Consider the following 24,946-nt stretch of genomic DNA (forward strand, 5'->3'; position numbering starts at 1 on the left):
TCTTTCTTTCTTTCTTTCTTTCTTTCTTTTCTTTCTTCCTCTCTTTGGTCTGGAGATGTGATGTGTGAAGAGATGGGGAAACTGACTTAGAGTGTCACGTTCTCTCCATGTTGGAGCCAGAAGTACAAAGGCTTTGGAACTTTATTGTTGTTTGAGACCGGCAGTCCTCACTCTGTATCTCTGGCTGGTCTCGAACTCACTATGTAGACCAGGCTGGCCCCAGACTCACAGAGATCCATTAGTTTCTGCCCTCAAAAGCTGAGGTTTAAGGTGTGCACCACCATGCCTGGCCTTTTAATAAACACTTTGATGTTGTTTACCTTTGGAATTTAATAGAAATGAAGACCTTATTTTTTTTAAACAACACCCATGGAACATGTTTCTTTTTCATTTGACTGAGAGGGAATATCAGAAAGGAGTACTCACCGGTAATCTCTTGTGCACTGAGTACCACCTGAGTGTTCCTTCCTCCCAACACTGCCATAACCCTGCACACATGCTTCTGTGAGCCAGAAGGCACAGATTTCCCACATGCCAGCAAGTCAGGGACACCCCCTCTTTCCCCCTTCCAGTAACTAAAATGGTCAGATCCAGCTGATCCACCCTTTTCTCTATCCAGGAAAAAACCCTGATGCATGGGCTAAGGATCTGAAGCTGACAGACTTTGAGCTGCTGTGCCCTGATGGCAGCAGGAAGCCTGTGACGGAGTATGCCAGCTGCCACCTGGCCCAAGCTCCAAACCACGTCGTGGTCTCCCGGAAAGAGAAGGCAGCCCGTGTTAGCACAGTGCTACGTAACCAGCAGGTATGGACCATCCAGGGTCTCCCACCATTTAGTCCTAGCTGGGGCAGGTTATTTGGAGCTCAGAGCTGAGCAAAGCTTCGGTGTAGACATTTGCTTCCTGAAAACTATAATTTGGAGTCCTGAGATTGTGGATCAGAATATCCAAGTTTAAATCTCAGCTCGGCAGCTTTTCTATCCATGCCATCTTAGATGTATATGGCTTAAATTTTCTACTCTCGGTTTCTTTACATATTAAACGGAAACAGTTAATAAAAAAAGGGAAGTAAGCACACAAAGGCGTAGGAAATGTGTGTCTAATGAAGGGGCTTACAGTGTGTTAGCTGGGACTGGATCCCTCAGACCTGGCTCTGTTTCTGTGGAATTCCTAGTCACTAGAGACGAGTTCCCACCTGATCCATGAGTCGAGCCCTCAGGACCTGGAATCTGCTTTCCAGCCCCTTTTGACCTTGACTCAGGGATTCCTTTATTTTCCTCAAGTATATTTTTCTGAAAATGAGGATGAATGATCGTGCTTCCTAATGTTCTTTCATACAAACCTGGAGGACCAGAAATGATTTCTATTTCTCATGCTTAGACCAGTAGCTGTACCATGCTCTTAACAGTTCGGAAAATACAAGAGTCTCACCCTCAGAACAACCCTGTCAGGGACAGCCTGGGGGAGGAGTTTACAGGGAGCAGGTGCTGCTTGAATACTTGAATCCCCGGAGCCCCTCTACACACAAACATCACTCTGCCTTCTGGTGTAGCTTCCTGCATGTTAATCTGTCATTACTTCTAAAAGAAAAGAAAAGAAAAGAAAACAGGATAGCATGTCTTCAAAAGCCCCTTTTAATAGCACATTGGTGATAACATCGAGTGATGTTTCTAGTTTGACATTAGATTTGGGTCAAATAATCTTACAGTAGCTAACAGTTTCTTATCAGTGTTCCCAATGTTTAAAGAGTGAAATTCTTTAGCCTTTTGACAGTGTCTTAAACCTCTGCTTCTTACGTAGATCTTTTAAATACTATGTCAGCTATACAGAGTTTAGAATGAAGAAGAGGGCACAGGATGATAGTCACGAGCATTCAAGAATACTCCTCGCGTGCGATAGGAATGCTAGACTGACTTCCAGCGCCCTCATTTTACAGCCCTGGGCTGGGAGAAGCTACATGGCTGGTCCAAGACACATATAAAATGTATCCAGACGTGAACTTCTATTGGTTTCTTTTTTACCATTCCTCTGAGAGGGCGCATGTCTGATGTCTTTTTGGCAACCATACTGGAAGGGGCATATTATTTCTTCTTCCTTCCTATGAACACCTCTGAGACACTTAAGCCACGGAACGGAAATGACATCAGCAAAGTAATGGGTAGTGAGAGGGGTTGGAGGTCTCAGAGGACAATAAGGTAAGAGGTGTTCAGAGGACTTTGGGGAATTGTGGAAGCATGTGGTTTAGGTTCAGGTGGGTATAAATGGCAGATAAGAGAGGTGGAAAGTTCCTAAGCTGTATTCCGGAGTTTTCCTTTGGTTTTTCAGGGCTGGCTGGCTTGGAGTTTTCAGCCTCCTGCAATGCCAGCGTTTTCCACTGCTCAGGGATGTGTGTTCACAGGTATTCTCTGTTCATTTGACAGGATGCATTTGGAAGCAATGCTGATTGCTCTACGAGTTTCTGTTTGTTCAAATCTACAACGAAGGACCTTCTGTTCAGAGATGACACCAAATGCTTGTATAAAGTTCCAGACGGCACCACATGGGAAAAATACTTAGGAGAAGACTATGTCCAAGCTGTTGGTAACATGAAAAAATGCTCAACCTCACGTGAGTAGAATGAGCAGTGTGGAGAAGTTGCAAAGCAAACCCAGTGGCAGGAATAGCCGCTATAATAGAGGAGTCAAGCGTGGCCTTTAGGAAATAGTCACACGGGCAGGATAAAACCTAGCAGATACAGCAGGGTGGGTTATAGATAGTAAGGGGACCACAGATCCAGGACTCTAGGGCGGTGAACTTATTAGATGTACATAATCCCATCTTATTTCTAAGAAGACAAAAAAGGGCACCAAGCTTATTAGTGGTTCTTGTCCAATATGGCAACCACTAACAAGATGTGGCTACTTAAATTTAAATTACAGCTGAATTAAATGCAGATGTCATTTCCTCAATTCCATCCAGCTACAATTTTCACGAAAAGTAGCCACAGCAAAGAGAATATTGCGGAATATTTTCTTAGACAGGTCTGATCTGCAGAACGTCAGTCGTGATAAGTTCTGGCTAGCTCTAGTTGTCAAGGCCGTCTGGAATGTCATATGCCAGGCACTGAAACAGAATAAAATGTGGTTGTGCAGTCTGTTTTGGGATTAATCGAACCACTTGGAAGCATTTGGAAGGTGTGAGAGAATCCATGTGGTGAAAAGTGGTTAGTCTTCGATTGCAGTTTGTAGGTAAGACTTGGTCCTGATTTAAGTTGCTATCCTAGAGATACAGTTTGCGTGAGTCTGTACTGCTGCAGGGTGTTGGCACTTTCAAGGTATCCATGTGTGGGTTGGTAAGACAGTTCAGTGGGTGAAAGAGCTTGTACCATCAAGCTTGTGGCTTGATGACCTGAGTCTGATCCTGGTCTGACGGTAGAAGAGAATATATGTGTGTGTATATACACAGGTTGTCATGTGCAATTCTAGTATAAGCAATGTGCTTGCTGATGTCCACTGTTACAAAATCCAAGTCAATATTTCCTTGGCCTTTATGCTGCCCAAGATGACAGTCTAACGTCGTTATTCTCCACCCCATCCCTAGACCCAGCTTAGAAGTTGCTGGGGACTGCTAGCCACCATCTGCCTAAAAATCTCAGCAAAGAGTCTTCATAGACAACTTTTAGCTATATGAATTCAGGTGCAGAGCTTCACCCATTCAAAACAAGGTGGAGCTGGGTGGTGGTGGCGCACGCCTTCAATCCCAGCACTCTGTGAGTTCGAGGCCAGCCTGGTCTACAAGAGCTAGTTCCAGGACAGGAACCAAAAGCTACAGAGAAACCCTCTCTTGAAAAACCAACCAAACAACCAAACAACAACAACAAACAAGGTAGAGGATGCCGTGGAGTAGGAAAGTTGTGTTACAGCTACTGCATCCTTGGTGCGAGGCCCTTCCTGTGGTAGGCACAGGAGCTATGTAGGCATGCAGAGATGGGCAAGGGAACAATGGGCCACAACATGCAGCAGAACAATGAGCCTTGGCACCTTTGTGTAAATATCAGTGGATTCTGAAGGCTCTACCTCTCTCTTCTCTTCCCAGGACTCCTGGAAGCCTGCACTTTCCACAAAAGTTAAAATCCAAGAGGTGGGCTGCCACTGTGACAGAGATGGGTGTTTCCGTGATCCGTGGACTTCCCTTGGCCCCTGCGGCCTGAGGGGTTCAGGCTGACTGGGTCCATCTTCATGTTTGTGTGTCTCCATGTAATAGAGCACAAAATAAAAATGACCGTGACTTTATATTTCCCAAGCTCCATTCTTTTCTAAATGTTTTCAACAGGATTTCTTTATACAATCTGACTATATTTGTTTGCAACTGAACCTTGTCTTCTGAGTTCAAAATTCAGGTTGTCAGGGCTGGTGAGATGGCTCGGGGCTTAAGGGCACTGACTGCTCTTCCAGAGGACCCGGGTTCAGTTTCCAGCACCCACATGGGGGCTCACGACTGTTTGTAACTCTGATTCCTCTGATTCCAGAGGCTCTGATGCCCTCTTCCTCTCTGCAGGATCCTGCATGCATTGGTACATATGAGTTCACACAACCACATACACATAAAATAAAAGATTAGAAAGTAATTTAAAAAATAAAAATATTTTTTAAAGAAGTAGAAAAATTTAGATAATCTTTCCCACAGCTCTGGGGTCCACAGACACAGTTTCAGGGTCTAGCCCATGAACAGTCCCTTTTGGAAGAATCTCCTCAGTCATCCTAACAGAATCAAATCCATACGGCACACACGTGGGTGTGTGCACATGTGCATACACAAGGCGCAAGAAAGAGGAATTTGTTACAAATAAGCGCCCCAATGAATACTGGGAAAGGTGAAAGAATATATAATTTTTTTTTGGGGATCATAGCTTCTTTATGGGCAGCAGGGGCCACAGGACTCAGCCAGGTGGCCCGATCACCGGTACAAGTAGTCAGCCTGGATATTGGCGGAGATCTCGGCCTCCCACTTGTCCCCATTGTTGAGCAGTTTTTCCTTGTTGTACAGCAGCTCCTCATGCGTCTCAGTGGAGAACTCAAAGTTGGGACCCTCCACAATGGCGTCAACAGGGCAGGCTTCCTGGCAGAAGCCACAGTAGATACACTTGGTCATGTCGATGTCATAGCGTGTAGTCCGGCGGCTGCCATCGGCTCTCGGCTCAGCCTCAATGGTGATGGCCTGCGCAGGACAGACGGCCTCACAGAGCTTGCAGGCAATGCAGCGTTCCTCCCCGGATGGGTAGCGGCGCAGTGCGTGTTCCCCCCGGAAGCGTGGACTCAGTGGGCCCTTCTCAAATGGGTAGTTGATGGTGGCAGGCTCCCGAAAGAGGTAGCTCAGGGTCATGCCCAGTCCTCGGATGAGCTCTGTCCACATCAGCGTCCGAGCTGCACGGTCAGTCACAGACTTCATGTCCATATCCAGCTCTTGTACATTCACATACTTGTATGTTGCTGCCACTGCACTGCTACGGAGGCTTCGGCCGCTGAGACGTCCTGTGCGCACGGCCTGGGCCAGGGCCCGTGGTAGCATGGGTGAGGTCAGACGGTTCATCTTGAGGCGCGCCGGCTCCTTCACTGGCCCAGGTGTGGTTCCAAGAATATATAATTTTATTCATGTGTTTTGACACCATAGCCAGGGTCTAAAAGCGAATCTGAAACAGCTTTTGCTAAAAATCTTCTTTTGAGCCTGAGAACATAGCGATTTCTGTCATCAGTCAGTGGGCTGGCGTCCTTTTACATCACTCAGTGAGACATGGTGGACAGGCAAGGAAAAGCTCCTCAAGTGTTGGTCACTGGGAACTTTGGTATATAGGGTGTCCCACAGTAGGGGGATGCTGCAGGAGGCCTAACTGCTTGTAATCAAATCCCAGCTCCACCTCTACTTATGCGCTCATGGGGAATTACTTAAACCCTTCCCCGGTGTCCCCTCTGTAAAGGTGGAGTGGTGAGTCACTGTGAGGATTTAACAGATGAGTACATTAACAGTACCCCAGAAAGCGCTCATTACCAGTAGACGTTAGTCCCATTCTTGTTACCGTAGTCTTCCTTACTCGCACTTCCCCACACTTCCAGAGCCCTGAGCTCATGTGCATCCTTATTACAGCGGCTTCTCTGCTACAAAAGAGTCTATCAACAACCACCAGAAACCTTTGTTTTATTTCTATGCCACCGACTCAGGAACTCCCAAAGAAGCCCAATTGATTACTGACTCCAAATGAAAGCCAAGTACATATTTGTGGCACTTTATATCTCTTTATTCTGCCACCTGCTTGAGAGTGGCTCTCAGATTTTTCAGAAACACCTGAAGCAGAACCTAGACAGGCAATTTTCATTCTAGCTTCCCTTTCTCATTGGGTCCACAGCCTCACTCTCCCTTAGTAAAGTCTTTCGTTCACCAAAGGACACAATTGCTGTGGACTATTCCTTTACACAGTGTGAATATATGTTGCTGGGATTGGTTTAATAAACAAGCTGACTGACCAATAGCTGACCAGGATGAAGTTAGGTGGGAAAGCCAAACTGAGAATGATGGAATGAGGTTGGGAGGAGTCCAGAGGAGTCTGTGACAGACAGAGGGCGCACGAGATGAACGTGACATGCTAATAAAGTTGCTGCCACATGGCCATGTGTAAATAAGGAATATAGGTTAATTCAAATGTAAGAGTTAGCTAGTAATAAGCCTGAGCTATTGGCCAAGCATTTATAGTTCATATTTAGTCTCTGAGTCGGTTATTTGGGACCAGGCCTGGTCAGGACAGGAAACGTCCGTTTATACACATTTGTCTTTTCAGTCACCCAATACCAATGTTCTAGGAGAAAACCTTGATTATTCTCTACTTAAGTCATTATCTATATATTTTATAGTCATTACAACTTACATATTTTATCATCTAAACACCCCTGAAATTTGTGCCCTCCATTCCACACTTTTAACCTATGTTAGACTCTGGGTATCATTTGCCTAAATATGACAAGAGACTCCTATTGATAGCCCAGCTTCAGTCTTTTCTCCCCCAAGGGTCAGATCTCTGTAGATCTGCTAATTGTCTATGTCACCTTCAACTTGTTCCATTCTGAATAAACTCTAGGTTCTTCAGCACAGCACACCAAACCCCTCCATGTCTGAGTTCTACAAACTTCACCGCTGATTTTCTGCCACTTTGGCTTAAGTGAACATTCAATTCAATTTTTTTTTACATAGTTTGTAACCAGTCACTCAGCATCTTGTAATGACAAGGCCAAATGAGTGGCCCAAAGTGTGCTGATTTCATCTGTGGTGTGTCTAAATCACGCTGGGGGCCTTTCAAGCACAAACCTTAACATCTGTTTTATTCCCTACCCAATCAAAAACGTTTCTTCCTATCTGCTCACTGCTACGCTGTGAGAAAGGGAGAGCCCCATATGTCGCTGACTTTTACCCATGCTTCTCTTCGGCACATCTTTTTTTCTTTAGCTGCCTGCATAGGTTACCGAATCCTTCAGGATTCGGGTCCATCTCTAGCTACTTTTCTCTGATCCCATGAAGGACTCTGTGTGTCTTTGTGGGTTCCCATTCCGCACGGGGGCTCATTCTGTCACATCTCTTGCCACACTGGTAAAATGTCTCACAAGTCTCAGAACATGTAAAGGCAGAGTAGAAATTCTCAAGTGAAAATTTGCAAGCCATTAATTTTGCTCAAATTCATCGTTCTTTCAAAAATCTAAAAAAAAAAAGGAGTAGTGTGGTGGATTTGACTAAAACACACATTCATGTATGAAATTCTCCAAAGATAAAATTTTAAATGTAAGGGGGAAGACGCACAAAGAAGACAGAGTCGGTGCATACACATCCCAAAGTGTAAAGGTATCAGTAGACCAGATAACTGGGTTGTAGAAACCACAAAACTTCAACTCCCATCAGGCACCTGGAGTTCCTCAGGGCCTGCAGGAGGGAACCGCGCCCCCATGAACTACCATTCCCGTGATGCTCTGCGTCCCGGGGCGCGGAGTCTAGAGCCACGTCGCTTAGGCAGCCCGGGAAGACCACGGACCTTCCCTCATGGCTTCTGTAGACACTCGGCGTGTTGGGGACAGCCCCGGGGGCGCCTTCCAGCCTTACCTCGATTCCTTGCGGCAGGAGCTGCAGCAGAGGGATCCGACGCTGCTGTCCATGGCGGTGGCTCTGCTCGCGGTCCTGCTGACGCTGGGTGAGGCGGCAGGCGGGCGCGGCGAAGGCGGGGTGGCGGAGTTGGTGCTCGGCCGTGCAGGCCTGGGAGGCAAGCTGCGAGGCTCCCCTCTTCTGCCATCCGCCCTCCAGAACGCAGCGGCGTGGAACCGGGACTCCGAAGTGACCTAGTTCTTGGGACAGGAGTGTTCGAGGCTCCCCTGTGCGCTTGAGCGCAGAGGGCGGCCGTCGCCATCGCTCACACCAACTTTGAGCTGCTTCTATCTGGGAGCTGGGAGCTGGGCTACTGAGGTACTAAGGAAAAGCGGAGATCATCAAATCAGATTTAGCAAGCCATTATTATTATTATTTTTCCAGATTCATCGTTCTGTAGATACTTGAGGTCTCCACAGTTAGGATGAGGGACATAGGTGTGGAAAGGTTGACAGTCGATAGTGGCTGGCACTCAGTGGGTTCCTAACTATAACTCTAATGGGGTGTAACAGTGAAACTAATGCAGACGGACACGTTGTTTTGTCGCAAATGCCTGTTAATGCCCTTGAAAATAAAGGCTGCTTTTCTCTTCTCCGCAGTTTTCTGGAAGTTCATCTGGAGCAGAAAGAGCAGTCAGAGAGCTGTTCTCCTCGTTGGGCTTTGTGACTCGGGGAAAACGTTGCTGTTTGTCAGGGTAATGCTTTGTTTCCCACCTCTGTTAAACGTACTAGGAACTGTCATGGCATGTCAGTATTCCTGTCATCTTGTGGTTTATTTAGTACAGGACACTATGTCAGCAAGTTTGGGACAAGTTTTTAAAAATATTTTACTTAAGTTTTTTTTTCTTTTTAACTATATGGATGTGTGTTGATGTGTGCACATGAGGGCCTGTGCCTGTAGAGGCCAGATGTGTAGACTCTGTGGAGTTGGAGTTACAGTCTATTCTGAGCTGCCAGATGCTGGGAATGGAACTCAGTTCCCTTCCTTACAGGAGCGGTATGTGTTCTTAACCAACTTAACTGACCCTCCTTCCATCCTGAAAGTTAATTCTTGACTTACTTGGGAATACAAAAAGGCTCCAGGAAAACCTGTTCCCACCCTCCACGCACATACATATTTAGTCGTTACTGTAGGGTCTTCTGTAAATATATTTCTGTGGGTAAAGATGCCAGAAGAGTTGTTGTTGGATAAGAACCCCTTCTGAGAGCCTACTGGAGACTTTCATTGTTTCTGATTTTGGATGTTTTGAATTTTGGCATATTTGCATACATTTTTATCACTTAAGCATCCGTAAAAGGAAATGCTCCAAAATTCAAAACAGTATATTTTCCTCATTTGTAATCTGTGTTGTGAATTCTGTGTAGCTCTTTGGTTCTTATAGAACACCCTTTGTATCAGGAGCAATGTTGTGATTGCAGTTGAACCAAGACTGGGTGAAGACATTGGCATCCTAGCCTGCTGACTGATACCTCAAGAAGTTCATGGTCACTCCCTGAAAGTGATCCATGGCATGAATATTGGCTGATACGTTGTTTAGTTTAAAGGATGGCAGGGAAATGTTGAAGATGTATGCCAGACTTCACTCGTCAGTGGCATGGGCAACGAATGTCTTTGCTGTGCCAGATATCGATAGAATATGTGGTCTGGGGCTGGGGAGGTGGCCCAGGCCATCGAGCTTACCTGGCAAAAATGAGGACCTAAGTTTGGATCCCTGAAACCCACATAAAAGCCATACCCAGAGGTGCTTGTAATCCCAGTAGAGACAGAGGATGCCTGGAATTCCTTGGCCGGCAAGCCTTGCTAGTTGGTGAGCTCCAGGTTCAGTGAGCGAACACAGCCTCCAGTGTAGACACACACACACACACACACACACACACACACACACACACACACACACACACGATGGAAGATGCAGTCTCAGTTTCTTGGGCTGACCCGGAATATAATGGCTACAGACATGTGCTTTTAAGTTTAGCCTGCTTTATTACTCTTTCTTCACCACTTAATCAAAGAAAAAAGGAAGCCCAGTAACTTTTGTTGTGACGTCAGATAGTTCTAGCATGGCCAGTTCTAGCCCAGCATTGTCAAAGACGTGGCAGAAAGACCCTCCTTTGACAGCTGAAGCTAGTGAGGCTTCCTGTCATTAATGCTCAGTTTTCTGTAGCCAGTATTTTTTAACTGAGCGTGTCTTACTGTGGAGAATTTCCACTCTTCCTTTGGCAGGTATAAATTATTATTTAATCTGTGTGTGTGTGTGTGTTCATGTGTGAGTGCTGATACATGTGTGCCCTGTCACATCCGTGGAGGTCAGAGGATGACGGTGTTGGTGTTCTGTCATTGCTGCGCCAGATTGGCTAGTCTGAATTTCTGGAAATTCCCGTCTCCTCCTCCTGTTCTCCCCATCAGGGTACTAGAATTACGAATGTGTACATTGCTAGATCTGTTGTTATTGGGCTCAGAAGATCTGAACTCAGGTTGTCAGGCTTGCACGGCAGATGTTTATCCGCTGGAACATCTCCTCAGACCTTGAGTTGTTGATAGTTTAAATGTTTACCGCTCGGTAAATTTGGCCCCTTGCCGTTTGAAAAAAATAACATTCGGCCTAGGGTGTCACTCGACATGTCTGAGGCTTTGGGTTAGATCACTGGCACTGCAAAAAAGAGGAATAAAGCCTGTAACTTGTTAAATTTCTACAGATTAAAAGTAAGCCAGTATGATCCTTTCCAACTATTCCAAGTAGCGTTCGTTCATTTGACCTTATGCTCAACAGAATTAAAAGTGTTCTTTAAATATGGTTTGGTGTTATTGTAGTGCACTCACCCAGATCTGGTCCATGTTGGTTTTTTACAGTTGCTAACTGGCCACTACAGAGACACACAGACTTCAATTACCGACAGTTCTGCTGCATACAAAGTCAACAATAACAGGGTAAGGTGTCTGTGGACTGTTCTAGAATCTGACACTCTTCTTGCTGTGAAGTCTAGTTTCATTTCCATTGCTGTGAGAAAATACTCTGAAAAAAGGAAACAGGTGGGCGGTGGTAGCACTCGGGAGGCAGAGGCAGGGTTAGCCTGGTCTACAAAGCAGATGCCAGGACAGCCAGGCCTGTTAAACAGAGAAACATGTCTGGAGAAACCACAAACAAAAACAAACAAAAAAAAAAAAGAGAAGAAAAGAAAATATTCTGAGGAGAAGCAGCTTGGGAGGAAAGGATTTAATCTGATCCATTAGTCAGGGAAATCAAGACTGGAGATCGGAAGCAGCAGCTATGCAGAAATTGCTGCTTGCTGGCCCACTCTTTGGTTTACTTAGCTTGAGTTTTTCATGCCCCTGGACCACCTGCCTCGCGATGGAACCACCCACATCGGGCTGGGCCTTCTTACATCAAGTAGCAGTTGAGAACACGACCCGCTGACATGCCCACTGGCCAGTCTGAGGGGACTCTGTTGAGGCTTTTCTCAGATGGCTGTGTCCAGTTGACAGGAGTAGGATGTAGGAATCATTTGTAGCCTGCTTTTATGAAGAACATATTCTTGGTAGCAGATTTTGTCATGCCTCTCCTTGTAACATAACATGTACAGGGTTACGTCACAAAATTTTTTCTTTCTAGGTTCTGTCTATTCAAGGTTACTGTAAGTTTCAGTGGGCATTGGGTCTTTTTCTGCTACAAGAGTAGTACACAGACATAGGATAATCATTTACTTAATAGTAATTTTCAAAAAAAAAAAAGATTGTGGCCTTGAAGGCGTCTATGCTAATTACTGTTTGTGAGTCTAATAAAAGACTCAAGCTCAGAAAAAAAAAAGTAGAGGTAATATACCTCAACATAATGAAAGTAGCATATTAGAAACCCAAATAAAGAATAATTTATATTTTTAAAATACTGAGATGGTGTGGGAAGTCCTTCTGTATATGTGTTACTTTTATTGGTTAATGAATAAAGAAACTGTTTTGAGCCTATAGCAGGGCAGAACAGAGCTAGGCAGGGAAAACGAAACTGAATGCTGGGAGAAAGAAGGTGGAGTCAGGGAGACGCCTTTTAGCCTCGCCAGAGATAGATGCTGGACAAAACCTTGCTAGTAAGCCACAGATTAATAGAAATGGGTTAAATTAAGATGTAAGAGCTAGTCAATAAGAAGCTAAAGCTAATAGGCCAAGCAGTGATTTAATTTACAAAAAAAAAGTGATTTTCTTTTCCTGTTTCCGCTACCCTGACTTTTTAGAAGCTGTGCCATAGTTAGATTTTTATTTAGTCAGAGCATTGTTAGTATTTAATGTTGCTACAATCTTTTGCTTTTATGAGCATGGTTGTGATGGCTGCACACCGTGCATTTCAAAAATACCCACGAAGAATCAGAAGAATGACTGTTGCACACCTGTGTTGCTAGAAGGCGCAGATGGGAACTACCGAGCTGATTACAGGGCCAACAGCTTTGGTGGGTGGGGGGCGGGCTCCGTGGCTGATGAGGGAAGGAAGGACGGATGGATAGGCGAATTAAGAGTTGTGCTTTTAGAGCCCCTGTTCCTCCCCTTTCTGGTGCCTTCAGAATTAAGCACTGTGCAAATAGGGTCTGCCATTTAGCTGTTTTTTTCTACAATGGTACTTCTTTGATCCAGAACTTTTAGTTTTTTCTTGTCTTTAAGACAAGGTCTCATTGTAAGCATTGCAGCTCAGATGGAAAGGTACCCTGGCAGTTAGGAGCCAAGGAATACTATAAAGTCACTGTAAGGTGTCAGCGTACAGCCCTGCTCCAGGGAAAGGTACCCAGTGCAAGTGCAACAGCTCTGCTCCAGCAAGGGCAGGATTTCCCCAGTGAAGCTGTTGCAGCCCTGCTCTGCTGAGAAGGGTGTCTCCTGCAACACCCTCTGTGTAAGTTCCCCGGAGTGTAACAGCTCTGCTCTGCTAGGGGAAAGCTTCCCCAGCCACAAGGTTACAGTTCTGCTCTGCTCTGCTAGGGGAAAGCTTCCCCAGCCACAAGGTTACAGTTCTGCTCCGCTCTGCTAGGGGAAAGCTTCCCCAGCGACAGGGTTACAGTTCTGCTCCGCTCTGCTAGGGGAAAGCTTCCCCAGCGACAGGGTTACAGTTCTCCGCTCTGCTAGGGGAAAGCTTCCCCAGCGACAGGGTTACAGTTCTGCTCCGCTCTGCTAGGGGAAAGCTTCCCTAGCGACAGGGTTACAGTTCTGCTCCGCTCTGACTTGCTCCAGCGAAAAAGTCACAGTGCACAACAAACCTCACTTGACGTTTGTTGGGAAGGAAGAATCCAGGGAGGCAGCTGCCTCTAGGGTGAGAAGCAGCAGCAAACTGAACAGGTACAGAGCTTACATAGGGTTTCTTGGGTGGCTGGGGGAGTTCCAGGGTGACTTGGTATTGGTGGATTTTTGTAGCCTGATTCTGGGGCTCAACAATGAAGAGCACTGTTGCTCTTCCAAGGCATTGGAGTTTAGTTCCTAGTACCCATATCCCACAGTTCACAACTGTAACTTCAGGGAATCTAACTACCTTTCCTGGGCCTTATGATCATCCACATTTTCGTGTACACATATACACACATATAAATAAATCTGAAATAATACTTCATATTGGGTTAAATAATTTTAAATACTTTATTAAAATTAATAGAGAATGTTCCTCAGGCACATGAGCCTGCATTGTGCTTCATTGAACATAAAGAACGCTCATCCCTTTCCTGTCCCACTCCCTGGTGTTCTGTTCCAGTCTAAGCAGTAATGTGCACAGTCGTGTCTTCTGGATCACTAACGCTGTGTGTTTCAGTGCTAGTACTGCTTCAGAAAGAGAGTGGTAGACCTCAGCATGGGCTCTCCAGGCTCTCACTGGCGCAGAGCTGCAAAGCTGTTAGACATGTTGTCGATGAAGGTTCGGGCATAATGAATCCAGAGGGTTGTGCGCAGTCTGTATGCGGTACTGACTTCTGCAGACACCATGGTCATAGCTGCTTGAGAATTAGGTCAGTGTGAGAATTGATGGATGGTTCTGAATCATCCATCAGATGTACCAGACCACACCTGACGGTTTTATTTATGTCTACAATAGCACATTCCAAGGATGAGGTCGTAGGATGGTGACTACCACCTCCTAGGGGGCATAGTGAGTTTGCTAAGTAGGGGACCAGGAATTCAAACGGAATACTGACAGAATTGGAACAAATAAATGGTGATCTTAATGTACAAATATCTAAAACTCAAAAGTCAAAATTGTGGATATTTCATTAAGGTTGAGAATCTCATTAATTGTAATACATGCTATAAATTGTATGTTTTTACATTGTTTGTGAATATTTACCAGTTTTCATATGAGTTTGCTTATACTCATATTAGTGTATTTCCTAAGCCTTGGATAGACCGTGATTCCTTCAGACAGTAAGGTGTCTTCTTCATTCTCTTACGAACATTTATTAAACTGGGTGGTGGTGGTGAACATCATTAATCCCAGCACTCAAGAGGCAGAGGCAGGCGGATCTTCAATTTTGAGACCAGCCTAGTCTACAGAGTGAGTCCAGGACAGCCAGGGCTACATAGTGAAACCCTGTCTCAAAACAACCAACCAAACACTTACTTACATTGTAATTTTATACATCTTACATAATTTTACATTGCATTATACATGTCATGTCAGGAACCATGCTGTTTTGTTGCCAGAGCTTTTATTTAGTATGTGGGGGAGGCAATAATGTGGGGGCATGCAAGAATGTGCAGAGGTCAAGCTTGGGTGTGTTGTTCCTTAGGATGCCATACACATTGGTTTTTAGACATGGTCTGTTCGCTGTCCTGGAGCTCACAAAGTAGGCTAGGCTGGCTGAGAGAGAGCTTCAGGGATCTGCCTGTCTCTGCTTCCCCAGTGTTGAGGCAAAAAGTAGCCCTATCACACTGGACCTTTTTTTTTTTCTTAATGTAGGTTTTTGGAATAAAACTCAGATCATTTTACCAATTGGCCTATCTTCCCCAGCCCCTGGTTTTTATTATTTTCTTTCTGTGCCTCGTGCATACTCATCAAGCACTCTTCTCCATCAGTGTTGACGGTTAGCGCTCCACAGACATCCATCTGACTCGCTGTCTGCAGTGGTCATCTGCTTGATTCGTTAGCACAGCACCCGTGTGCTGCCTGGGATCTATCTGAGGGTGCAGATTTATCCTCCTGGAACTGAAGGCTGACCTGATCTCATTCTTTTCCTCAGGGCAATAGCCTGACTTTGATTGACCTCCCTGGGCACGAGAGCTTGAGGCTTCAGTTCTTAGATCGCTTTAAGTCTTCAGCCAGGTAAGTTAGGAAGTGGCATGGGTTTGTGTAAGTGTGGACCGTGTTGGCATCCACTCATGATGCTTCCTCTGTTAAGATTCTGATGCTATGGTGCCCTGGGGTGGAAAGGTGATGTTTTGGAGTATCCGTTGGGGTGTTAGGATTGTGAAGACTGTAGGAGAGTTTCTCAGGGAGCGTTACTCCCATTAACATGATTAAATTTCATGGTAACTCTGAAGATACTGTTTTTAAAAAATTGTTTTTAACCATATGCATGTGAGGCCAGCTATGTTCACTTATGTGGAGGTATATGTGTAGGCCAGAGGAGGGTGTTAAATCTCCTGGAGCTGGGGTTACAAGTGGTTGTGAACTTCCCAACGTGGGTGCTGGGAACTGAACTATGCAAGAGCAGAACACTCGGAACTGTTGGGCCATTTCTCCATCCCCTAACTCTAAAGATAGACTTAATGATATATTAGAGCTCTTAGAGTCTGGAAAAGGAATTTTCTTTGTGTTTTGATTTTCGAGACAGAGTTTCTCTGTATAGCCCTGGCCGTCCAGGAACTTGCTCTGTAGACCAGGCTGGCATCAAACTAAGAGATCTGCCTGTCTCTGCCTTGCTGGGATTAAAAGCTTGCACCACCACATCCAACTCTCATAAATTCTTAGCCATGTTCTGCACACAATGCAGTGGATGTTAGCTGGGTATCTTTGGGTGTAACTGCTAATTATTTGCATGGATAGCATACAGCTGGTATTTTCAGAAAGGCCGGCCAGAGGCCTGGCTTGGCTTCTGTAAAGCACCAGTAGCTGTGTCCCATAAGTGCGAGTCCGTCTTGAAGTCCTAGGTGATTTCCACACTAGATGCTGACTGGCAGTCTGTGGCTCAGAGCTCAGTAGTGTCACACAGTGCCAGGCTTGGGGTGATGAGGCTTCCACGCCCCTACAGTAGCAGCATGCTCTTACAACAGCTTTGTAGCCTGTTGTTTGCTGGTTGTTCTCCCACTAATGGGTTTGGAGCAGTCCACTTCGTAGGAAGCATGGTATAGAAACCGTCCTTGTCATCCCCCTTGTATAATCCGCCAAATGCTAGAGGCAGCACGGCAGCCCAGCAAGTCTGTTCTTCAGTTACATTAAATCAATGCCTCAAGAGCTATTTTCAGTGTAAGTCCTCCTGTCAATTGATTCTTAAGTTCTTTCCTAAAATCTGAACGCTCTAGTTTTAAAGGCTTTCTTCATGTTTGCTATCTAACACTGATTAAGAACTGAAGAGGTAAATTTATATGATACATTTCAATGATGTGAAGGCATATTTTAATAACTAGATTTGGAAAGCATTTTGGAAATGATGTTGTGATAGTTTAATTGGCAGTATTATACCTGAGGTATTCATGTTTTTGACTGATGGTATCTTAGCTTCCTTTTTGTTGAGCATTCTAGACTTAGATTTTGTCATTGCTTCTTGCCACAAAAAGATGGTGATGAGCAATTTGTCACGGATGAGAATTTTTTTTTATTCCTCAGACAATTGAGACATACCTAGAACTGCTAAATTTGGCCATAATAGGGTGTTCTTTTAGTACTTAGGAGACTTGAGGCAGGGGAATGGCAAGTTTGAGACCTGCCTAAGCAATATAGTGAAACTGTCTCGAAACCAGTTTTTTTCTATTACTAATTGCAAATAATTTACAGTTTGTAGAATAATTATACTCTGTTATCCAAGTATTTTGAATAAATAGAATATGTAGCATATAAAGATAAAACTAAGTTCACAGGAACTTCAGTTATAATACAAGGGAATTGAAAATACTATGATCTGTGACTTTTTAAAGATTTTCTTAAAAAAATTTTTGTGCATGCGCCTGTGTGTGTTTGTACATCATATATGTGCGTGTTCCTGAAGGACCAGAACATGGTGCTGGATCCCCTGAACCGAGTTACAAGCAGTTGTGAACTGCCGGATGTTTGTACTGGGAACCTAACCTTTGTCCTCTGCAAGAGCAGCGAGTCCTCTTATCTTCGGAGCCATCTAAAAATTCTGCTTCTGGCTTAAGATTCTTTCCCCATCAATGATTTTAAAGTATTTTATTTTTTACTCTTTCTTGGATTCCTGCCCTTTTTTAAACAATAAATAACAGCATCCAATACACACTCATTTCCTTTTGGTGAACTGTAAGCACCCATGTTTTGATCTTCATCAGACCATCTGTTCTTTGGGGATGCGCCTCTGTAACTGCCAGTGATGGCCACTTTTCTCCTATCCGGTGGGTAAAGTAAACCTGCTGTTTTCTTTGCTCTTTGCCAAATTCTGCTCCTTCCTTTCAGGTTCTGTTTTTCTCAGTGTCGTTTTCCTACGGGACATCTGTCTTTGGCTTCGTGGTATTTGGAATTCAAGTGTACCACCCTACACCAAAGGACGCTATCCTCTGTTCCGGTGCAGTGGCTGACAGGTCCCGCGCAGCTGGGCCAGCCACACCCAACAAAGCCTCCCACTCAAATGCAGCCTAAGAAACTGAAACAGCTGGCTTCCTGCCTCACAGCTGCAGGGCACAAGTGGACTGCAGGCATAAGACCCCAGTGAAAGATTAGCATGAAACTTGGGCCAGTTCATCAAACCCTGTGATGCCGACAGATGGCACTGTCTGTTCTTTCTCACTTGTCACAGCATGGGACTCTGCTGACATTTTTGATCCTTCTCTCTGCCGTCTCTTTGCTAGTTTATCTAAGAAATCCTTTTCCCTTGAGTGTTGTGTGAGCCCTCAGATCTACTGTCTAGTTGGCTGTGTTCTTTTCAGCTAAGTTATATCTGCTTAGCTTTCCACTGAGTTGCCTATTTCATAGGCTATTTTTATGATGTAGTCTTTAAAATACCCTTTAAAAGTACACCTGCTTCTTTTTGTTTGTTTCTACTATTCTCTAAAATAATTTTAAACATAGATTTTATTGTAACTTTGGTGTTTTTTTTTCTTCTGGAGGCAGGGCCTCACATAACTCAAACTGGTCTTGAACTCATATTTAGCCAAAGACGACCTTGAGCTTATGACCTACTGCCTCTACCTCCTTGCTAGGGTTACAGGAATGCGCTTTGTCTGGTTTTATGCTGGCTGGGATGGATCTGAGACTTTGTGCCTGCGGTGCAAGCATTCTATCAATAGCACATCTCCATGACTATGTGCTTAGGTCACTCTAAACTCCAGTTTGGGGGTTCTGGATATTCTGTGTTGGAACTGCATGTCTAGAACCCCTCCTTCAAGGGAATGGGTGTCACTGATGAGGTTGAAAGTCTTTGATACTTTAGGATGCCAAGGGTAGACTCCAGGGTTATTTCCATCTGTTGGTATCATGAGGGTTGATGAATCTGGTCTGGTTTTTATGTAACCTTCGCCTGGGATCTTAGTGCAGGGAGAGCGTCAACTTGTGCATGGCAGCTGTGAGGCGTTGGAGACAGGTGTTGTAGTTCTTGGGAATTTTTCTAATCACAGCCTCCATTAGCCTGCCTTTGAGCTGGAGGCTTTGTGCAGCGTGTTTGGTGTGGCTGCGCAGGTTCCTCTTAGCCTCTGCGCACCCCTCTTTACTTGGGCCTTCACGCTCCTGACCCCAGAACCTGTTTGTAGTTCTGACGGCTTCGTTTCTGCTACAGGATAATTATTGCTGTTGCCTGAGGTTAGCGCCATGTGCTCATAGTTCTTCTTGAGCTACCGTCCCAAGAGTTCTCTGTCTTCACTTAGGTACCAGTAGTCTTTGTCGGACAGGAAAACAAACTGTACAGGTCAGTGTGTCATCTCTGACCTGGCTTTCCACAGCTCACCCTCCACATGTACTCTTTCCAAGGTGTGCTTTATCTGTACGGTCAGCACATTCCTTTAGCCCAACGGTCTGGGCCGGTTTGTGGTTTGTTGGTTCAGCTTTAGATCGTCCTTTGGTCTTGTTCAAATGTCTTCCTCTTTGTCTTACTCCATTGTGGACTACAGGATGATTTCCTGGCCCTTGAGCAGACACCATTTCTTGTGTCCTTTTAGTTTCTTAACAGCTGTATGATTATTATTATTGCTAATATTATTATGTCAAGGTGTGTGTGTGCTTGTGTGTGTATGACAGAGGGCTGAGTCTAGAGAGATGGGGGGCCTGTCCTGTGGTCCCCACTTACTGTGTACTCATGTGCCTCTTCCCTTTAACTCACTGCAGGGCTGTGGTGTTCGTGGTGGACAGTGCAGCGTTCCAGCGGGAGGTGAAAGATGTGGCCGAGTTTCTGTATCAGGTTCTCATCGACAGCATGGGACTGAAGAATGCACCATCCTTCTTAATAGCCTGCAATAAGCAAGGTGCTCCCTGGCGGCGGCAGTGGGTTGGTCTAGGATTGCTACTGAGAATTAGTTCATTTACCTGCAGTTGTTACTGTCGAGCATGGGGCACAGGGTGTCACAAATTAAGGGATTAAATCTTCATCTATTACTATTTCCCAGTCTTTTTACCAGGCTGCCCTAAGGACTGGCAACCAGGTGTTGTTATACCCTTTTTCATAATACGGTGCTTTTTATTTTGAAGATCCTAAATTATTTTACTTTACCAATTGTTAGTTTGTGAAGTTGCATACTGTCACTTCTGGAGATTTTGGGGGGACTCTGTAAAATACTTTACCACTGAGAGGTTCCACCACAGGAAACTGCATCCCCTTTTGGGGCTCACACTTGGGTCAGCGGGCTTCAGTTCTGGGCCCAGTTCAAGTAACCCAGGATAGTTGGTCTTTCAGAACTCTCTCACATCTACATTTCCTAGGAGTCTGGAGCATTTTTCAGAAGTAATTTTTTAAAATCCTAATAATACCTGCTGCGGGTATTATTTTAAAATTGTTTTTAGGGGCAGGAGAGATAGTTCAGAGGTTAAGAGCAGTAGCTGCTTCTCCAGAGGTCATGAGTTTAATTCCAGCAACCACACAGTGGCTCACAACCATCTATAATGAGATATGGTGCCCCCTTCTGGTGTATAGGCATGCTTACAGGCAGAACACTATACATAATAAACAAATCTTTTAAAAAATATTAAAAATAATTTTTATATGTACGGGTGTTTTGCCTACATGTATGTCTGTGAACTGTATTCACACCTGGTACATGAGGAAATTAGAAGAGGGCTTTGGATCTGCGGGACTGGAGTTATAGACAGTTGTGAGCTGCCATGTGGGTGCTGGGAATCGAACCTAGATCCTCTGAAAGAGCAGCCAGTTCTCTTACCGCTGAGCCACCTCTTCAGGTCCAGCTCTTACCTTTCTCTGTTTTATATAAGGAGGACATTCAGTACCTATTGGCTTGGGCTTTGTGCCCTCCTGGGCTTGTTTCTAACCTACAGTGTACTTCATGCTTGCCACAGCTTCTAAAAATTAGCTGGTTGGATGAGGTTCTCTTTAAACAGTAAATAAGGAGTTGCGTGTTAAAGTTCTCATCAAATGTCAGTCACAGTGCTGTGGACAGGTTTAAGCTTGAAAGGCTCGTACGGTGTGAAAGCTCAAGCTTACTTAGTTTTATGGACATTAGCACTAGAACAATATGTCTTATTGCATTTAATGTTTTTTAAAGCATTTTTCAAAAAACTACAAATACAGCATTTACTTTGACAAAGAAAGAAATAGCATAACAAAAAATGATTTAATGGGGCTGGAGAGATGGTATAGCGGTTAAGAGCACTGTCTGCTCTTCCAGAGGACCTGGGTTCAATTCTTAGCTCCCTCATGGCAGCTCACAACTGTCTGTAACTCCAGTTTCCTGGGATCTGACCCCTTCACACCAATGCACATAATATAAGGTTAAAATAATTTTTTTTTTTGATATTCGAGACAGGGTTTCTCTGTAGTTTTTGGTGCCTGTCCTGGAACTAGCTCTTGTAGACCAGGCTGGCCTCGAACTCACAGAGATCCTCCTGCCTCTGCCTCCCGAGTGCTGGGATTAAAGGCATGCGCCACCACCGCCCAGCTTTAAAATAAATTTAAAAAAAAAAATGGTTTAACAAAGGAATGGGAGGTAATCTTCTTGGAATAAATAGGAATTTTCTATTGTGGTAGAAATCCAAGGCAAAGACACATTGAGGTTTAATCTAGAACAATGCTCTTATTTCCCCCCAGATATCGCAATGGCAAAATCAGCGAAGTTAATTCAGCAGCAGCTTGAAAAGGAACTGTAAGTGCACGCACTGCTGGCAAATGTCCCAGCACCCAAGCGTCCAGTGCCTGTGTATGGTTATCAGAATTACAGTCAAGATTAGTGTAGAATGTATGTGTTAAATAATCTATGAAAGAATTAGTGGAATTCTAAAAAACCTAATGATGTTCATAGCTGTTTTAAAATTTTGTGACTTACTGAAACCATCAGCTCATTTTGTTCTTTTATAGCTGGAAGGTTTGAGAGACTTACGACACTAAGTTTAAAATAATTTTATTTCAGTGAATGACGGTATTATAGTAAGGCATGTAAAACAGTGTTAAAAGGTACAAATAATATGTAAATTAGTAACATTAAATAAAAACTGAGGGTCAGGGGAAAAGGGAAGTAAAAAAATTAAAAGCTATTGGAAGCTGGGTGTGTTCCCGCAGACCTGTAGTCCCAGGACTCTGGAAGCAGGGAAAGCAAGCGTTCCAGGCCTGCCTGGCCTATATAGTGAGAGCCTGTCCCAGAAAATAAAATTTAAAAATTAGGCCTGGTGCTGGTGGCGCATGCCTTTAATACCAGCACTCTGAAGGCAGAGACAATGGCCGAGGTCAGCCTGGTCTTCAGAGTGAGTTCCAGGACAGACTCCAAAGCTACAGAGAAACTCTGTCTCAAAAAATAAAATAAAAAATTGTAGCTACTGGAAATTATTTTTGACAGAACAAGAACACTTAGGAAGAATATAAAAATCTATGTTACTGTTTTGTAATTTCTTACATGGTTTTCAAGCTGTTGGCAATATTATTTATCTTAGTGTCGAAAAGCTTGTAAGTTGAGTGAGATAAACTGTGAGCATTAAGGAACCTAGCAGGCTTCTGTGCAGTTCCTATTTCTAGGAACTAAAAAGCTATTTTGCAGAAGAAAAGACCAGCACAGAAAACCCATTTACATTTTCTTACTGCTTTTGTAAGAGTAAGGCCTGTGGTTTTCAGACAGGGTCTGCAGCCCTCACTGTCCTGGAACTCACTCTATAGACCAGGCTGGCCTCATACTCACAGAGATCGCCTGCCTCTGCCTCCCAAGTGCTGCAATTAAAGGCGTGCACCACCATGCCCAGTTTGCTATTTTAGTTGGATCTAGTATTTATAAATATTAGTCCCTAGCAGGAAGTCAGTCAGCATTTGCCTGTGTGCTCTCTAACAGGACGAGCAGCTGGCAGGAAAGTGGCTTAATTTGGGAAGGTTTTTCTATGAGACTGAAGTCTGCATATGTATGAACTTTAAATCCAAGAAGACTCACTATAAAAAGCTCCCTATCTCCCCATGCTGAAGTTTCCAAACCTTGACTTTTTATAAAACATGCATTTAAAACTGATTTTTCTATGGTGTCATTCAGATCTTAGAAGTGGAATTAGGCTTAAAAGAGGTGGTGGCACCTGGGTCTCCTAACCCCCTGACTTCTGGCTAATAGACAGGTTGGACCCATCTGACCTGTTTATCTGAAACAGTGGTTCATAGATATAAAGGATAAGTCAGCAGTGTTAATAGCAAATTGACGGCTAGCCTATCAGTCTTGAATGGGTACTGATGATTCCTCTGACTTGTCCCTTTGCCCACAGCAACACCTTACGAGTCACCCGCTCCGCTGCTCCCAGCACACTGGACAGTTCCAGTACTGCACCTGTTCAGCTGGGAAAGAAAGGCAAAGAATTCGAATTCTCCCAGTTGCCCCTCAAGGTGGAGTTCTTGGAGTGTAGTGCCAAGGGTGGACGAGGGGATGCCGACACCGCCGACATCCAGGACTTGGAGAAGTGGCTGGCCAAGATCGCCTGAGGGGCAGCCCTGGCTGCAAGCCATGGGCATCTGTGACTGACGAGCAGTTTGGGAAAGGGCTGTGGTGGTGTGGAGCTGAAGAGGGAACATGGCCTGTGTCTGCAGCATCTCTGTGTTCTAGAAACAATTGTTACAGCTCGAGAGCATTGTCCCTCCCTCTAGCTCCTTTCTCAACTAGTCCTTTTTATCTAATTCTCCTGTTCTCCCTCTTGGTAGGTGTAGCATTACTTTAGTGTGTGACATAGCAGAGAGGGCATTACCATGAGAAAAGGGAAGTTCTTGTCCTCTGCCTCTGCTTCGGTCCATTTTCCCAGAGCCAGACCTGCCCTTTTGTGGAGCCAGTTCATTTCCAGTTGCCCCTGGTATTTTGGCATAACTAATGCATTGTCAGTTCTTAGTGAAGTCTCAGATATAAAGGTAGTTACAGCGAAGACAGGTTCAGAACCACAGGGCACCGTTGACAGTGACCTGTCTCCACTCCAGCTGAGGTTCAGAAGCCTGCCGAGAACCTCTAGAGTCACTCTCACGTGACGGATGTAAGAGCCAGCTCCCCAGACACTCATGGTTTAGTGTGCTCCAGAGGTTCCCCTGGGGAGAGCCGGGAGACAGTGCACTGCTGCCTCTGGGGGCGAGTGAGGCCCCAGGCTGTCTGCCTGTGCTACTTGATCAGGTCCTGTTGTGTTGCCTCAGCTCAAATGCCGTGGAACAGCACAAACGGGAAAAGTCCACTGTATGTATTTTTAAGTGAATTCATTCATGCTTTAAAAAAAAAGTTGCCTTTTCAAAGTAATGCTGTCTTAAACATTTGTGTTTTTATTGCTTTTACAAATGGCTGGTTTCTTGATAAATAACTGTCTATCTGAAAGCATTAAGTTGAATGATGAGCGAGTGTAGCTGGGAAGCTGAACTAGGATTCAAGCTCAACTCTAGGTTACCTGAGCCTACTGCATGTATACAGACTCTGTCTCCTCTCACACTCAGAGACAGGCCTCATTAGAGAGACCCTGTAGGAGAGGCATGACTCCAGGTGTGGTGCTTGGGAACACGCACAGGAGCGTCTGGGCTGGCCTTGGGGACCAGCGGGAGTCAGGATAAACACGGTGTGCTCCCTGTGCAGTCCAGCCCCAGCCTCTGCCGCACCACATGGCGTTCCTGTGGGGCCCAGAGCGCTGCTGTTCCCAGCAGGCACTCGGGGGGGCTCCCCACCCTAACGCATTTCTTCCTGGTGTATGAGATGTGTCGCACAAAGGTTAAGTCGAGAGATGACCCTGTCAGTTCTTACTAGAGAGCAGTGTGCTGCTGGGATTCTCACTGCTCTCTGGACCCTGCTGCATGAATGACTGACATTACAGTAGCTGTGCAGGGGAAGAAAGTAGATGTTTAGTTAAAGACTATGTGTTTGCTGGGCAATGGTGGCGCACGCCTTTAATCCCAGCACTCAGGGAGGCAGAGGCAGGCAAATCTCCGTGAGTTCTAGGTCAGCCTGGTCTACAGCGTGAGTTCCAGGACAGCTGGAAATACACACAGAAACCCTGTCTCAAAACAAACCATGTTCACTGACACTACTCCC

General features: G+C 44.9%; 1 protein-coding gene and 1 pseudogene across 1 annotated transcript in view; one reads left to right on the forward strand and one right to left on the reverse strand.

The window, feature by feature from the left end:
* LOC142845663 (serotransferrin-like) overlaps window positions 1-24,166 on the forward strand; it is a 45,846-nt gene extending 21,680 nt beyond the window's left edge. The window contains 10 exon segments of the mRNA XM_075964835.1: window positions 620-804; window positions 2,419-2,605; window positions 7,946-8,046; window positions 8,048-8,201; window positions 8,752-8,846; window positions 11,003-11,080; window positions 15,346-15,428; window positions 19,593-19,729; window positions 21,523-21,577; window positions 23,163-24,166. Of these exon segments, the coding sequence (XP_075820950.1) occupies window positions 620-804; window positions 2,419-2,605; window positions 7,946-8,046; window positions 8,048-8,201; window positions 8,752-8,846; window positions 11,003-11,080; window positions 15,346-15,428; window positions 19,593-19,729; window positions 21,523-21,577; window positions 23,163-23,376 (1,289 nt within the window). The 3' untranslated portion in view covers window positions 23,377-24,166.
* LOC142845662 (NADH dehydrogenase [ubiquinone] iron-sulfur protein 8, mitochondrial pseudogene) lies at window positions 4,867-5,602 on the reverse strand (annotated as a pseudogene).
* Window positions 24,167-24,946: the final 780 nt, after the last annotated feature.

The sequence above is a fragment of the Microtus pennsylvanicus genome, chromosome 3 (genome assembly GCF_037038515.1).
Source record: "Microtus pennsylvanicus isolate mMicPen1 chromosome 3, mMicPen1.hap1, whole genome shotgun sequence".
Taxonomy (NCBI): Eukaryota; Metazoa; Chordata; class Mammalia; order Rodentia; family Cricetidae; genus Microtus; species Microtus pennsylvanicus.